This window comes from Nicotiana tomentosiformis, chromosome 8, assembly GCF_000390325.3.
Source record: "Nicotiana tomentosiformis chromosome 8, ASM39032v3, whole genome shotgun sequence".
NCBI lineage: Eukaryota > Viridiplantae > Streptophyta > Magnoliopsida > Solanales > Solanaceae > Nicotiana > Nicotiana tomentosiformis.
Genome location: NC_090819.1, coordinates 136,540,558 through 136,555,090, shown reverse-complemented (window position 1 = coordinate 136,555,090; position 14,533 = coordinate 136,540,558). Strand labels below are relative to the sequence as shown.

Here is a 14,533-nt window from a genome sequence, read left to right as displayed (position 1 = left end):
TAAATGCTTCCCGTGCATTAACCGACCAACGTTGGTCGGTAAATTTAAATATAAATTCTTAATTATTATAAAATATTTTAAATAATAAAATAATTATTAAAATTTTAAAAATTGGGTCCAGATTACCGACCAACGTTGGTCGGTAATCCAAAATTTTCTTGTCTAATCAGCTGAGTCAATTCGTTGACCAATTTACTGATCAACGTTGGTCGGTATTTAGTTTTAAAAAATGTAAAAAAAAAAATTCCCAGTTTCCGTCCAAGCTGGACGGTTTTTGGTCGCTTTTTTTGACCGACCAACGTTGGTCGGAAATATTTGATCGGTTTTTAGCGGATTTTTAGTAGTGTTATGTGGCATTTATTTTCGGATTTTTCTTATTAAATTTTATGTAATGTCATATTTATTGTAGTGGTTTGAGGCAAAATAATTTTTAAGTGACAATGATAAAGTTTAGATATTTTTAAGTGACAAAATAATTAAATAATTTTAATGAAATTAAAATATTATTCAATAACCATAAGTGAAATTAACCGTTAAAAAACATCATTCAAATCTTTTTTGTTTAGCAAACGACAGAATCACAGAAAGACAAAGGAAGAAACAGAAGAGGGGAACAGAATTGAGTGGGCGATTTGGAAATTAGTGAAGAAAATGTGATGAGTCTGAGCAGGAGAGTGGGTGCTCCCTTCCAACTGGTCGGAGGTGGGTTGTGGCGGGCCGAGGCAAATGTAATTTTCCTGTTACGAGTTCTATCTGTATTCAATATTTTTAATATGTAAATATATACATAAAAATTATTAAAATATAAATAATTATTATCTGAACCCATAATATTAAAAGTATAAAAAATTCAATATTTTATTTTTTATAGATTGAACTCATCAGGTCAAAATACTGAATTCGTTAGGGTATCTTTTAGACACACACTCATCTGATCTAGATTGGACAAAAATAATACTATTCATATGTGTATATATATGTATAATAAGGCTCTATATATATTCTTGCATAGTAATTCCATTCTTTCGTGGGGCATCATGTCTTGGCGTTGTAAGACATGGTTTGAGGGTGAAGGTCTCCTTTATATTTCCTCTATTTTAAATTTCTCCTTCTTTTATATATATATATATATATATATATATATATATATATATATATATATTTTGATTTGGTGTAAGAAAATAGTTTTAACCGAGTCAAGTTCGTTGTAAAGATTAGTTTTTTCAAATGATTAGAACTAATGACGTTTACAATATTTAATTCTAATTCTTTTAAAATTACAAGTGTAATAAAAGCATTCGTCGACATTTTCATTCGTAAAATGCAGATTTAGTATTGTAAAATACAGAATAATCAGTACGTTTAAAGTAAATCTGAATCTGTGTCGGACACATTTACTAAAGAAGTAAATTATTTATTATCAAAAAATTTACGTTCATAAAACTCAAACTCGAGACGAAACAAGGGTGTCCATTAGGGGTGTTCATAGGTAGGGTTGGTTCGAGTTTTTCAATTACCAAACCAAACTAATTATATCTGGTTATTAAATCTAAAGACCAAACCAAACCAATAAAAGTCGTGTTTTTAAATCTCTTTTTCTCGGATTTTTCGGGTTTTATGGTTGTTTCTGTTTTTGTTTCATAAAGTCTTCATAGCAGAAAACATAGAATTTGTGCTCCAAATATTTCTTTAATCCTAGTAAGACAGAACTATATAAGGTATTTTTTTTAATAAAATAGCATAAATATGAAATGATTTATGGCATTTTATTGAAATATTTAACAATAAAGATGAGAATCGCATAAAATAAATATTATTATTAAGCCATAGTGAAAATAAACATAATTTAAAATTACTAATAAGTTGCTAAAATAAGTACGACTAATAAGTACTATTATTTACATGACTAAACACTAAAAGAAAAATAAGTTATGCATTTTATCTAAATCAAGGAAAAACTAAAAAATAGATATCTAACATTATTTTCATTCAGAGTACAATTGAATTGAATGTCTTTTATTATCATTAGTATTGATTTGATTTTGGTTTAATTTAGGATTTATTTGAGTTACTAACATTTATGAACTATAAAACTTATTGGAGCATCCAAAAATTATAAGTCAAACCTTGAAATAATACGTTAAAAGATAAAATTATGAAAAAGTTTAAAAATATTTATAAACTACACTACAATAAATATTTTTATGTATTAAATATATTTAAAACTTCTATACATATAACGTCGGGTTGGTTTGGTTTCGGTTTGATTTTTTTTAGTTAAAACCAAACCAAACCAAATATCGTCAGATTTTTTTTTCCAATACCAAATCAATCAAACAAATCATAGTCATTTTTTTTTCTCGATTTGACTCAAATTATCGGGTTGATGCGATTTATCGATTTCATTTGTGCATCCCTCACGTACATCACTATAAGTGGAGGGGCCTAAAGGAGTGTTGTAGAAAACACAAGTACCCTACTCACCCAACCTTGGCCAAGAAAATGCCACGCCTCTTTTCGCTTAAATCCAAATCCCATGCTCTTTGGCTGGTTGGCCACCAATTGCCGACATTTTCACTTTTAATCCCTATTTGCCATCTCTTTTTTTCTTTCTTTTGGTTCTTGTTGCAATACTCTTTATATCTTGGATCCACAGACATATATTCATTTTCATTATCTCCATATATAAAAAAAAAAACTAAAAATAGCTAGATCTCACAACCCCATAATTCTTGGAGTAAAGTGATCTCGATCATGTTTCTTGATCCACCAACATCGATCAATTAAGATTTGAATATTCACGATTTTTTTGTATCATTAATGAAACTATATAATTTGTGACTATACTCATGCGTATAGTCACATCCTTTGCACATGTTGCCTTTCATAATCCATTAATAAATGAATTTTCGACAAATAATGTTATATCTTATTGATGTCGCACTTTAGATGTCGTACGTAACGTGCGACATCAATATTCAAATTTTCAACAGTGTTCTAATTTTTTTTTGAGCAAAAACTAATTGAATTTAATGTCCTAGCTACATACGCGACTTGTAAGACTTTTTTTTTTTTGCTCCTTAGCGATATCATAATTTCCTAATGGTATATATAATAATGCTAATGTAAAAAAAAAAGGACATTAAAGTGGAATATGGATAGTCACAACTCATCTACGTTTTTTGTCACATACGTGGTGGGTTCAGTCCTCCAAACCTGTTAGAGCTCTCTTCAACCTACTCATACGATCAATTTCACGTCAAATAGAAGAAAGATAATAGATATAGTGATAATTACAGGAGGCACATAAGGGATAACATGAAAATACGTTGCAGATTTCCTTCACGAAGTGGACAAATTGATGGGGTAAAGTGGCGCCCTAATGAAGATGCAACGGTGACAACACGATGGGCCATTGCACCAAATATCACCCACTAGCCATAGCTAATGTGTGAATCCCTCAAACCCTAAACTTTTGCGTAACATCGTTTTCTTGCTGCTTTAAAATTTATAAACTTTAAATTTTGTGTGTTCGTTGATGTTCGTTACTCCTATTTTAATTTGTTATTACTCCATCATGTTTTGGCTTGTTTTGTTAATGTGACTTTTCAAGAAAATAAGATGATTTATTGTTTTTTTTTCATTTAATTTTGTTGCTTTTTTATGATGTTTTGGCCTGGAATGTTTTGTGAGTTTTCAATAAGCTAAGTAGATGAATGAATGGATTTTCTTCAAATTTGTTTTTCTCCTCGTGCTTTTCAAAAGGATGATTAAATTGCTAGAACCATTCGCCCCCACTTGATGCCTTTGGATATTGCATAATTTCTTCGTGGCTTTTCCCTTTTGGTCCCATTGCTTTATCATTCATCTCGTCTTATGCACGCACAAATAAAAAAACCTCTTTTTTTGTTAATTCTTTTTTCCGTAATATTTCCGTAGATTGTCACAAAAATTTAAAGTGATACTGATGGGAGTCTTTCGTACAATAAATAATGATTCAATACTCACTGTTCTCCTTCCTTTTACTCTACGAAATAAAAATATATTTCGAACGACTTTGTTGGTTGATATCGTTTTAATTTGAAATAGGGCTAGAGCTTGTAAAAATATGGCGAGTTTAGAGTAGCAGCCAATTAATACATTTTTGAGCGATTTCTATTTTTATGATTACATTTTTCATGTCTTGGGACTTGTATGTACATAACCGATACGATTAATTCATTTTAATTTCTTCTTGTAACTGGATAACTTGGTAAAGAATATTGTGTAATTTGTGGACTTTGGTCAGTTTTCAATCACTCTCAACGAGAGATAGCAAATACTTGTACTCAAAATACGTTGAAAATATAAAGGTGAAATTTCAGCCAAAAGGTTGAAAAGAGAGCTATTGGCACCCAAATGAGTCCTTTTTGAGGAATTTCATCTATCTATGTTAGGATCGGAAACCACCTTTTACAATCTATTTTCGCCATAATAATTTTCAAGAAAGTAAAAGCCTGTGCATTTACATGATTAGTCAAATTTACATGTGGAATGAATTTTTCCTTTTATCATACCCTACATTAAAGCGTGATATTTCGTGCACTGAGCTGCCATTATATATATATATGTCAAATTTTCAGCCAAAATTATTGGGTTCAACTGAACTCATAGCTTATAATATATATCTGTTCCTGTATTTATGAATATAGTATATACACTGATCATATAACTTTTTAGTTTTATAATAAATAGATATACAATATTAGATCAACGAAAATTCGTAGGTCACTTCCTCGAGAACAACTAATACCTTTTTTTCTTCTCTTTTGTGGGCTGTGACTCATCTATTGATTTTGTCATAAAAAGAAATACTCAACTTGTTCAACGCACAATTAATTTCAATTTAGACACATAAGGGATGTTGTCATAATTAATCCTTGAAAATGAAACATGATCTAGTAAAGTGATAGTCGTTGAAAAATTTTAAAAATTCTAAAAGTGTCCTTAGTTATAATAGTAACATATATTACTCATAGATATCTTTTAGTACTCAACAAAGAGCTTTTATGTTATCTTTTGGTGTATAAATTGAATACAAAATTATTTGCCAGTCTTGTGTTTAGATATATAGTGATATATAATATGTCATAATTGTTTTTTGGTCCACCAAATTTTACTTCATTCATATCATTAGATTTGTCTATATATTTATTTAATATAACACTGAAAGATTATTTAAATTCGTCACAGAAAAAGATGTAAATGAAATGCACAAAGGAGCCTCTTCATTCCCTTTTTGAGTGACGATATATTTTTCTTTATGGATAAGAGTGAGTTGCTCTAGTGATAAACATCCTCTACTTTCAACCAAGAGGTTGTGAGTTCGAGTCACCCAAAGAGCAAGATGAGGAGTTCTTGGAGGGAGGAAGCCGAGAGTTTATCGAAAACAGCCTCTCTACCCAGGGTAGGGTAAGGTCTACGTACAAACTACCCTTCTCAGACCCACTAGTGGGATGTACTGAGTTGTTGTTGTTATATATTTTTCTTTATGCTTTACTTTTCATGTAGTTGCTCAGATATTTTCAATACACTAATTTTTAGTTGGATTATTGTTCATATATGCAATTCTCGACCATTAACTTAAGTGAAAAATTACATTATATATCCCATAGTATTTAATTGCACAAACTAAGTGAGAAATTTTTCCTAGAAAGCAGTAATACTTCATAATCTCAAAATTTTTGTCTACATTTTCAAACATTGAATTGGATGAATTAAACGCTCTTTAAATAAATTCATGTAGTTTTTTATTTTTGGTAATTAATATTTTATGTTAAAATTAACACTGCTTAGACCAAACATCGAAATATGGAGAAAAAGCAAAAAGACAATGCTTGAAGAGTTGAAGTAATACTTAAGTATTGGACAAAATCTCACTCAATTGAATCCTCTTGTATTGACCAAACATGCATTGAGATTGAGAACATTTAATTACATATTTAAAAATAAACAATTAATGTATCAAATCACATTTATTCCGTTTTCATACTCCAAATCTTACAATTTTTTTTTTCAATTTAAGCATCCCAAATTTAAAGCACATTATATCGATTCATTCCATTTCCATCAGAAAAAATACACTATAGTACGGTTATAATATAACTTTGTATGCATATCAAATGACCCCTGAAAATCTATTCAAAATTACCGAAGTGGTAAAAAGAAAATCTGAAAATTTGACTGTTGGAAGTAAAAATAGAGAAAAGCATGAGGTAAAAAGGGACAAAACAAACATGTTCATCAGTGAACGACCCAAATTGTACGACAACTCCACCCCTACAACTCCCGAATGGGACATTAGCGTATAATACAAACACATCGTCACGTCCCCCCCCCTCCCCCCCCCCAATTTTCACAGGTTCCCCGTAATTTCATTCAAACCCAAGTCCTTTTCTGTCTTTTCAACACTCCCCTTTTCCTCCTATATAATTCACCTCCCCGTTTTCCGTTTTCTCTCCGCTTTCTCAAATCTCAGCTTCTTCCCTCTCTAACCATAGCTCCATTTTTTACACACACTAAATTGCTAAATTGCTTCACACAATTCGTGGGTTTGCTTTTCTTCTTCTGAAACCGAATATTTTAGTATTTCGATTTTCGAGAAATAATGGGTTTTCCAGTTGGTTACACGGATTTATTCCTACCCAAATTGTTAGTCCACGTACTAACAATTCTGGGTTTTATCAGAAAGTTCATTTGCACGCTTTTCACTGTTCTGGGTCTAGGAGATTTCCTCGAACCCGAAATGCCATTCCCGACCCGACCCGAATCTCACTCGGAGCTCCACTCAGTGTCAGCAACGTTGATCCGGGAGCTGTTGCCGGTGGTCAAGTTCTCCGAGCTGGTTGAACCGCCGGAGAGCTGTGCCGTTTGCTTGTACGAATTTGATGGGGATGATGAGATCCGACGGCTCACAAATTGCCGACATATATTCCACCGGAGCTGTTTGGACCGTTGGATGGATCATGATCAGAAGACTTGTCCACTTTGCCGGACGCCGTTTATTCCCGACGATATGCAAGATAGTTTTAATGAGAGATTGTGGTTGGCTTCTGGCATTTCTGATTTTTACGGCGAGTATTCTCCGGTCGCCGCCGGTTTGTAGCGTTACTAATTTATATTTGGTGGTTGGGATTTGATAATGTAAAATGTATATACTACAAGAGAAAGAAAAGAAAAAAGATGAGGGAGGAAAAGAGAACATAAATTACTCCTATTGTATAGTGTACAATTTTGAGACTATGGAATGAAATCGATAGTTTTAATTTTCACTTTTCGTGAATTTTTTAACTCTACTTACATCTTTTGCATTTTAATTTCTGCTAAATTTAGATGTCTCACTCATGTTGTGTAAATCAATTAAGGTCTAGTCAATATTGTTACAATAATTAGTACACTTTGCTTGGTCAACTATTGAATATGTTGGATAAAAAAGACTATCCATTCACATAAATTCATTTTTTGGCAAAGACTATGAATGAGAAAAAAAATATCAAGACGTGTTCAAAATCATTTAATTGAAGGGCAATTATGTAAGAAAGAATAGAAAAAAAATGCAATTATAGCAATTTAATGTGTATTTTTGCTAGTAATATGAATCAATTAGACAATTAGTTGTACGAGTATCCTTGATATGCTGGCTGTTGGAGTATTTTGTTTTTTATACAATTAATTGCAAATAGGAAACTATTTAAAATTATAAAATATCTCAAGCTTGGAACTGACAATATTTTTGGTCAATATTAACTTTGGATTAGTGCAAATTGAAGCGCGGCTAATTATTTGATTAAGCTTTGAACAAGAGATGAGAGATGAGATTTGATATCATAACTTCTATCTTTTAATATTTAGGATTATCAATTACACTGAAAAATTATCATAGGACGTTCCTTTCAGGAGAGGAATATAAAGCATTAGGGGGTTGTACTGTTGGTGCTCAGTGTTAAATTGGTACCTTCCCGTTTAAATCGGATCTTGTCTTCCACTTCCCCAGTGTACGATACTACTCCAAGATTTCTACTTAATTTGTAATTTATTTTCATTTATATTAGTAATATGTTCATAAATTTCCCTTTAAATATTTCTAGGCAATTTTGGTTAAACTGCGTTTGAAATTCAATTGTCATGTTATAATAACAAAAAGATCATTTCATACTTCACCATCTAGTACACATGTCTTTACTCTTAACTAAACGAAACAAATTACATTTTGGTTTAGTTATTTGGTGCCTCTCGATTAATTCACATTCATCTGCCTGAAAACTTATTGACCGAGAAAAATACTTACTATTAAAAGTTTCATTTTCAAAGTTAATTGATGATAATAAATTATATTTTAACCATTCCCTTTCTGGCTAATCGATGAACCACTCCATTTCAATAATACTTCCAATAAAAAAGAAGAAAATGCAATGAAGTAGTAATAATTAAATGGCTCTCATATAAGTTAGCGCTAGCAACTTTTTAGATTGAACTTGGGTTTGGAGTTTGGTGTCAGCATAGAAGAATAGAACCTATGTCTTAGGTCTTAGAATTAGCTAGGGTTTTCAGATACCTAATATTCGTTGGCCCCTACAACCAAAAAAGACCTATGTATCCCTGGCCAAGTTTAGACTAGGACTCAAAAGCAACTCTTAACCTTTTTTGGTTTCTTGTTTCGTATTCGTATCCAAATTTCTATTAAATTTAAATTCGTATTGAAATTTTTTATATGAAGGGTAAAACGTTCCTTAATAAATATGATTTCATACTTAGCAACGGCGAATCTAGAACAACGAAATGCATTATTCAATATTTTTGGACTGTCATGTCCTTATGATAATATTAGATCAATTTTATGAAATATATATACATAAAATACCTTCTTTGATGGAAAGACCATGAGTTCATGTGCATCATAAAATAGACCGATTTTAGCCTGGCCCGACCCGGTAGTAAGGGGAGGGGCAAGGCTGGGTTGGGACGGGGACTAAATTATGCTGGGTAGTTTTTTGGTACTGGTTAACCGACCAGCATGATCCATTATGGTCAAGTCACATGGGAACCAGTTAACTGGACCGGCCCGGACGATTCAATGGCTATTTTTTTTTAATTTTATAAAGTTGACGATTGTTATACAAAATAAAAAAAATAAAAAATTAAATAAGCCCGGCTCGACCCTGCCCATTAGACCCGGAACCGTTCCGGTTAAATTTTGCACCGGGGAAGCCCGCGGAACCGGTAAACCCGGTAAAAAATAATCGGAACCAGTCCGGTAACGAAACCGGCCGGTTCCCTTTTCCTCAACCCCTACCCGGCCCGGCCCGACCCTTTGACATCTATACCATAAAACGACCTAAATCCGCCATTGATGCTCACGACTCGAACTTGAGATTCATAATTAAAGAACAAAGAAGTACTTATCACTTCAACATAATTCTAAAAGGACTCTGAATTCGATTAAGGTTTTTTTTTAGTTTTGACCTATGTCAGAAACTATTTATATTCGGTAGACGAAAAAGTATATAAAATTTGTATTATATTTTTTTAAATATAACATAATATGTATATATACAAAAAAATATATATATAAAGCCGCAATATTGAAAAGCAAGTGTCAATGTGTCAATAGTAGTACATTGTTATAACCTGGCCTCATGGGTTGGTCTTAACTCTTAATAGGTTTGGTAAAACTTTGCCATTTGTAGTGTTGGCCTTGATCTTTGTGCGATTCTTTGTTTGTTTGTCCCTGAAATATTCAATTAACCGACACCTTTACGACTTTGTTACTGTCTCCTAATTATTGAGCTTTATTATTGGTGTTTATTAGTAATATTCCTCATCTCCTTTGTTTTTTCGGGTACAATGTGAAAGCTGTCAATATATATATACCTTAAGTTCTTTGTCGAAAAAGAACATTTCAGAGATAAAACAAATTATAATAACCATCATTCTCAGTCAATTTTAAATCCATCCAATAGAATTGCACAAGAAATAAGTTGATGAAAAGTGGTGGAATATAGTGCCATGCATTGTGGTAATAGTTCTAAATCTTTGCTTATCAAAAGTTGTTCTGGATTAATTTTATGACAGGTCATTCAAATTTAATCAATTGATTACTAATCATAAAACTAATATAAAAAATTAATCATGCATTATATCATAGAAAACAAAATGAACGTAAAATTATGATATAATGTAATTATGAACGTAATGTAATTATGAACGTAATTATGAACGTGACACAAAATTATGAACGTAAAATGAACACAAAATATAATCATAGTATATCATAGAAAACAAAATGAACATAAGTATGGTCTTTTTATCCTTAATCAAATATTTTGTGTTCGAGCACTAAAAATTTAATTTTTTTAAATAGAGAATACTTTACCCTTTAATAGATCTTATGCGATACAAATTTGAATTAATCGGATCTCCAAAGTACGTACCGGATAATGAGTGAGAAATAAAAAATAAAAATAAAATCCGTCATCCCTATTTTTTCACCAATCTCCTTTGTACTTAATATAAACTGAATTATCGCTTGGACTGCAAAAGGTACACATAGTATGTGATATACAAATATATCTTTTTCTTTCTTTGAACAAACAAATCACATTAAAAATTAGTTCATTCGTGCACGAAAAAGAGAAGAAAAATATACTTCTCCGTACATGTATGAATTATGAACTAGACGTGCTCGACGCGTAATGAAGCTTCTATACTGGATTACTTTCCTTAGTGCCACGTGTCTAATGCCCGACAAATTGATCTATTCTATAGTTAGCGACTTCGTCTCAAACTCTCAATTAGTAGGAACGCAAAATCTATTATGCAAAATGATTGAAAGAAAAAGAAATTATAAGGAAAATACTTATATATATATATATATATATATATATATATATATATATATTATTTTAAAGAATTAATGAGCTGATGTCCAAAATAATGTTAAATGCTTTGATCGTTGTCCTATGAATGTTATATTTTTCTGGAATGATGTAAGCAGATAGATAAGTTTCAATAATTTCCCCTAAATTGATGTTTTGAAATTATTACATTGGTACATTCGAATTGGACAATTGATTTTTTTCCTTCCAGAATTAGGTCTATAATTTCTTATCTATCTATTGTTTCTCTTCTTAATTTTTCTTTTCTTTTTCCGTTGTTGTCACGTATCATGATTTCGGAGTTTCATTGTCACAAAAACCAGTGTTTTTCTATTCTAACAAGGTCGAAATTGCCAAATATTCTATCTTTGGTTGATAAAAGCCACCTCAAGAGTTGTTACCTTAAAACAAGAAAAAAAAAAGAAAGAAGAAAATGAAATAAAGAAAACAGACGCCTGCGCTTCATTTTAGGTTGTCTTTTGAAAAATACAACCCAAAAAGGAAAATTATTACAACTAACACAATGATAATGTTGCTAAATTATATCCAAAGAAGGGTAAGTTCTTTGTAGCTTCACGCAGCTAAATTCATACGTCTTTTTTTTGTCTTTTACTCTCATAATAATCTTTTATTTTATTTTTCAAGAAAGATGGCTTACATCATTGGTGATGGAATGATAAGTCAAACGTATAGTCACAGGCAGCTGAATAAAACAAATTTATTTATTTAATACTCAAACACAAATAGAAGAAAATAAAAGCCAAACCATGAAACGTTTCCTTCAAATTACAAAGATGAAAAGTAGATAAAAAGAAGAAAAAGAAATTAAAAAACAGCCGCCCACGCTTCATTTTAGGCTGTCTTTTGACAATATGAACCAAAAGGGGAAAACCATTACAACTAACACAATGATAATGTTGCTGAATTATATCCACATAAGGGTAACTTCTGTGTAGCTTCACGCAGCTAATTTACACATTTTTCTTTGTTCTTTTATTCTTATAAATAATCTTTAAAGTATTTCTTTTCAAGATATGACTTACGTATTTCTGTTTACCCGAAAAATAGATAGAGTTTAAATTTATACGCAGTTCCGAAGATATGTGGTGCAACTTAATACAAAATGCAATGATAAATAAAATGTGAATATAGATTGGAGAAAATATAATCTAGACAAGGCAATCAAGAACAATGAACCTTAGGATTTAACAAATAGAATCAATCTAAAAAACTGGAATAACCACTCTTTCTCGTAGAGGAATATAATACTTTCATTATAATGTAAATCTTAGAAAAAATATATCTGTCCCTTACAGAAATGATAACCAAGCCCTTTTATAGTGGAGGGATTCAGCTCCAAGCATAATAAAATAAACATTCAGTGGTAGACCCATGATAAATCAGCTTTTCCATAATTTCTGCCAAGATTCCCTCTAGTGGGATTGCAACGGCTTTTGTCTGCGAGCTCGATCTTGCTTATAATCCTCAATTTTGGTTCGAGCTTGATTTCGGCTCGAACTTGTGATCTTGGTTCGAGGCCGATCCTGGTTCGAGTCTGATCCTGGTTCGAGCCCTCGAATTGATTCCAGGTCAATGTAGGTTGATTTTTGGATTATCAGCACGATAGATCTACACGCGTCATGGTTCGATTCTTGTTCGAGTTTGATTATGATATCGATCTCGACACGGACCGGCCTCCTCGGGTTCGAGGTTAGTTCGCGCCCCCTTCGGGATCTTACTTCGATACACCACCCTTCGAACCATACCGGACATGCCAAGACTGAAATCTATTTTGACCGTATACAGATAGTCCCCTCGTTTCTCAGAAAGAATATGGCGAGAAACGATATGATTTTCAACAGCTCGATAGGATTATATCTTGTCGTTTCCATCGGGTTCGACCATGATGCATATGGTAGCTGTCCCGTCGGTTTAGTCTTTCAAGGCATTTAATGCATGTCAGGCGGTGGTCTGCTACTGCTGATACTGAACCGCCATCGTTTGAACCTATAAATAACCCTTACCTTTATCTTTTACCATTTTTACATCTTCTATCTTCTAAAATTTCCCAAATTCTTCTTTATACTCTCCAACTTACCAGAAAAGTTGTGATTTCTTTCCGAAAGAACCCCTCTTCAATTCTACCAAATCTCTATCACTTTCTTCTACTCCTTACTTTTGAATTCAAAAATGGCGAAAACATCGCAAACCATTCCTCAGAAAGAGAAGGCTTCATCTTCACAGTGTGTCGCCGATGAGACACCGACAGAACCACGGCCTGAGGAGTGTGTCCCCGGGGCATGCGTCCTTACTTCAGATTTTAAGGTTGATAAAGGTTCATCGGTCCCTGGCCGGTGTGATCCAGTATCGAGGTACATGTGTTCGATAACCGAGAATCACCTCGATCTGTTAAAGAAGGATTGCAATTGGGGTGAAAAAGAAGTAATAATACCTAGCCCTAACGATGATATCACTTCTTACGTGTAAGGGTTTTTGACTGTATATACTTACCCTTTCACTTTGGGTCCCCTCGATCCCGTCGTTATTAACTTCTGTCTACAATATCAGGTAAACTTAGGCTAGGTCCATCCTTCTTTGTGGCAGATCGTTATCCTGATCCGATATTTCATGAGTAAAATCAAGGGGATGACGTTCACCCTCGATCATCTTATCCTGTTGTACCGTCCCCGACTTTTTCGGGGAGGTTTAATAAAACTCCAGCGTCGGGCTACCAAGGCTCTGTTCTCAAGTATTGATGAGGACAAGGACCGGGGTTGGATGAGCAGGTTCGTTCGAATAAGGACTTCGGACCTGATCCCGACTGAAAAGATGCCCTTTCCCGAGGAGTGGAATATGAAACGTAAGTGTGATCTTGCTATTGCTTCTATTTTGTACTTTAATTTATTCTCTTATTGACACTCCTCTTTTTGTGATGTAGCAGTTCCCTGGATGCCCGGAGCGGTTCCCGATCTCAAGAATTGGGTACGGTCTCTTGTTTCGACCTCCATATACGTCGAGCACTCATGACGTGATTTGTCAAGGGGTCGGTGGGAGGCCAAAAATCACGGTAAGCTCATTTCTCGGCCTCCGACGATCCAAACAAGGCGTTTCTCAAAATATATTTTATAAGGTTTCCCATATGCAGGTTTGGGTAAAGACGCGGTCTTGAGGCCTCTGTCCAATGAGGAGGATGTTTCGACCTCTATCCCAAAGCCGGTGAAGGAAAATAAAAGGAAGAGAGCCTCGTTGCCCAAATATCCAAAACCGAAGAAGAGGACGGCTCGTAAGCCGAACAAGAATGTCATTCCTTTGACCGTAGAATCCGTTTTGCGTCTAAGGGATGAAGATGAAGAAGAAGAAGAGGACAATGAGTCCACGCTGGCGGTCCGAACGAAGAGAGCCACCGATGCTTCATCGCCGGCTGGATCGATGATGCTCTATGGGGCTCCACCTCGAACTAAAGATATACCGGAGAGAGATTCAGGTAGAGTCCCCGAATTATCATATGTCGAAGATGCCTCTCATCGGAGTCAACCGGCAGGGGTTACAATCGAAGAGCCCCTCGAACCCCTCCGAGCCGAGGGGAACGCTCCAAGCAAGTCACTTGGGGCAGCAACGAT

General features: G+C 33.5%; 1 protein-coding gene across 1 annotated transcript; it reads left to right on the top strand.

Annotated features, from left to right (window-relative positions):
• Positions 1 to 6,490: 6,490 nt before the first annotated feature.
• Positions 6,491 to 7,310, top strand: LOC104116112 (brassinosteroid-responsive RING protein 1). Its single transcript, XM_009626905.4, has one exon. The coding sequence runs from the start codon at positions 6,647 to 6,649 to the stop codon at positions 7,142 to 7,144; it is 498 nt and encodes a 165-aa protein (XP_009625200.1). The 5' UTR covers positions 6,491 to 6,646; the 3' UTR covers positions 7,145 to 7,310.
• Positions 7,311 to 14,533: the final 7,223 nt, after the last annotated feature.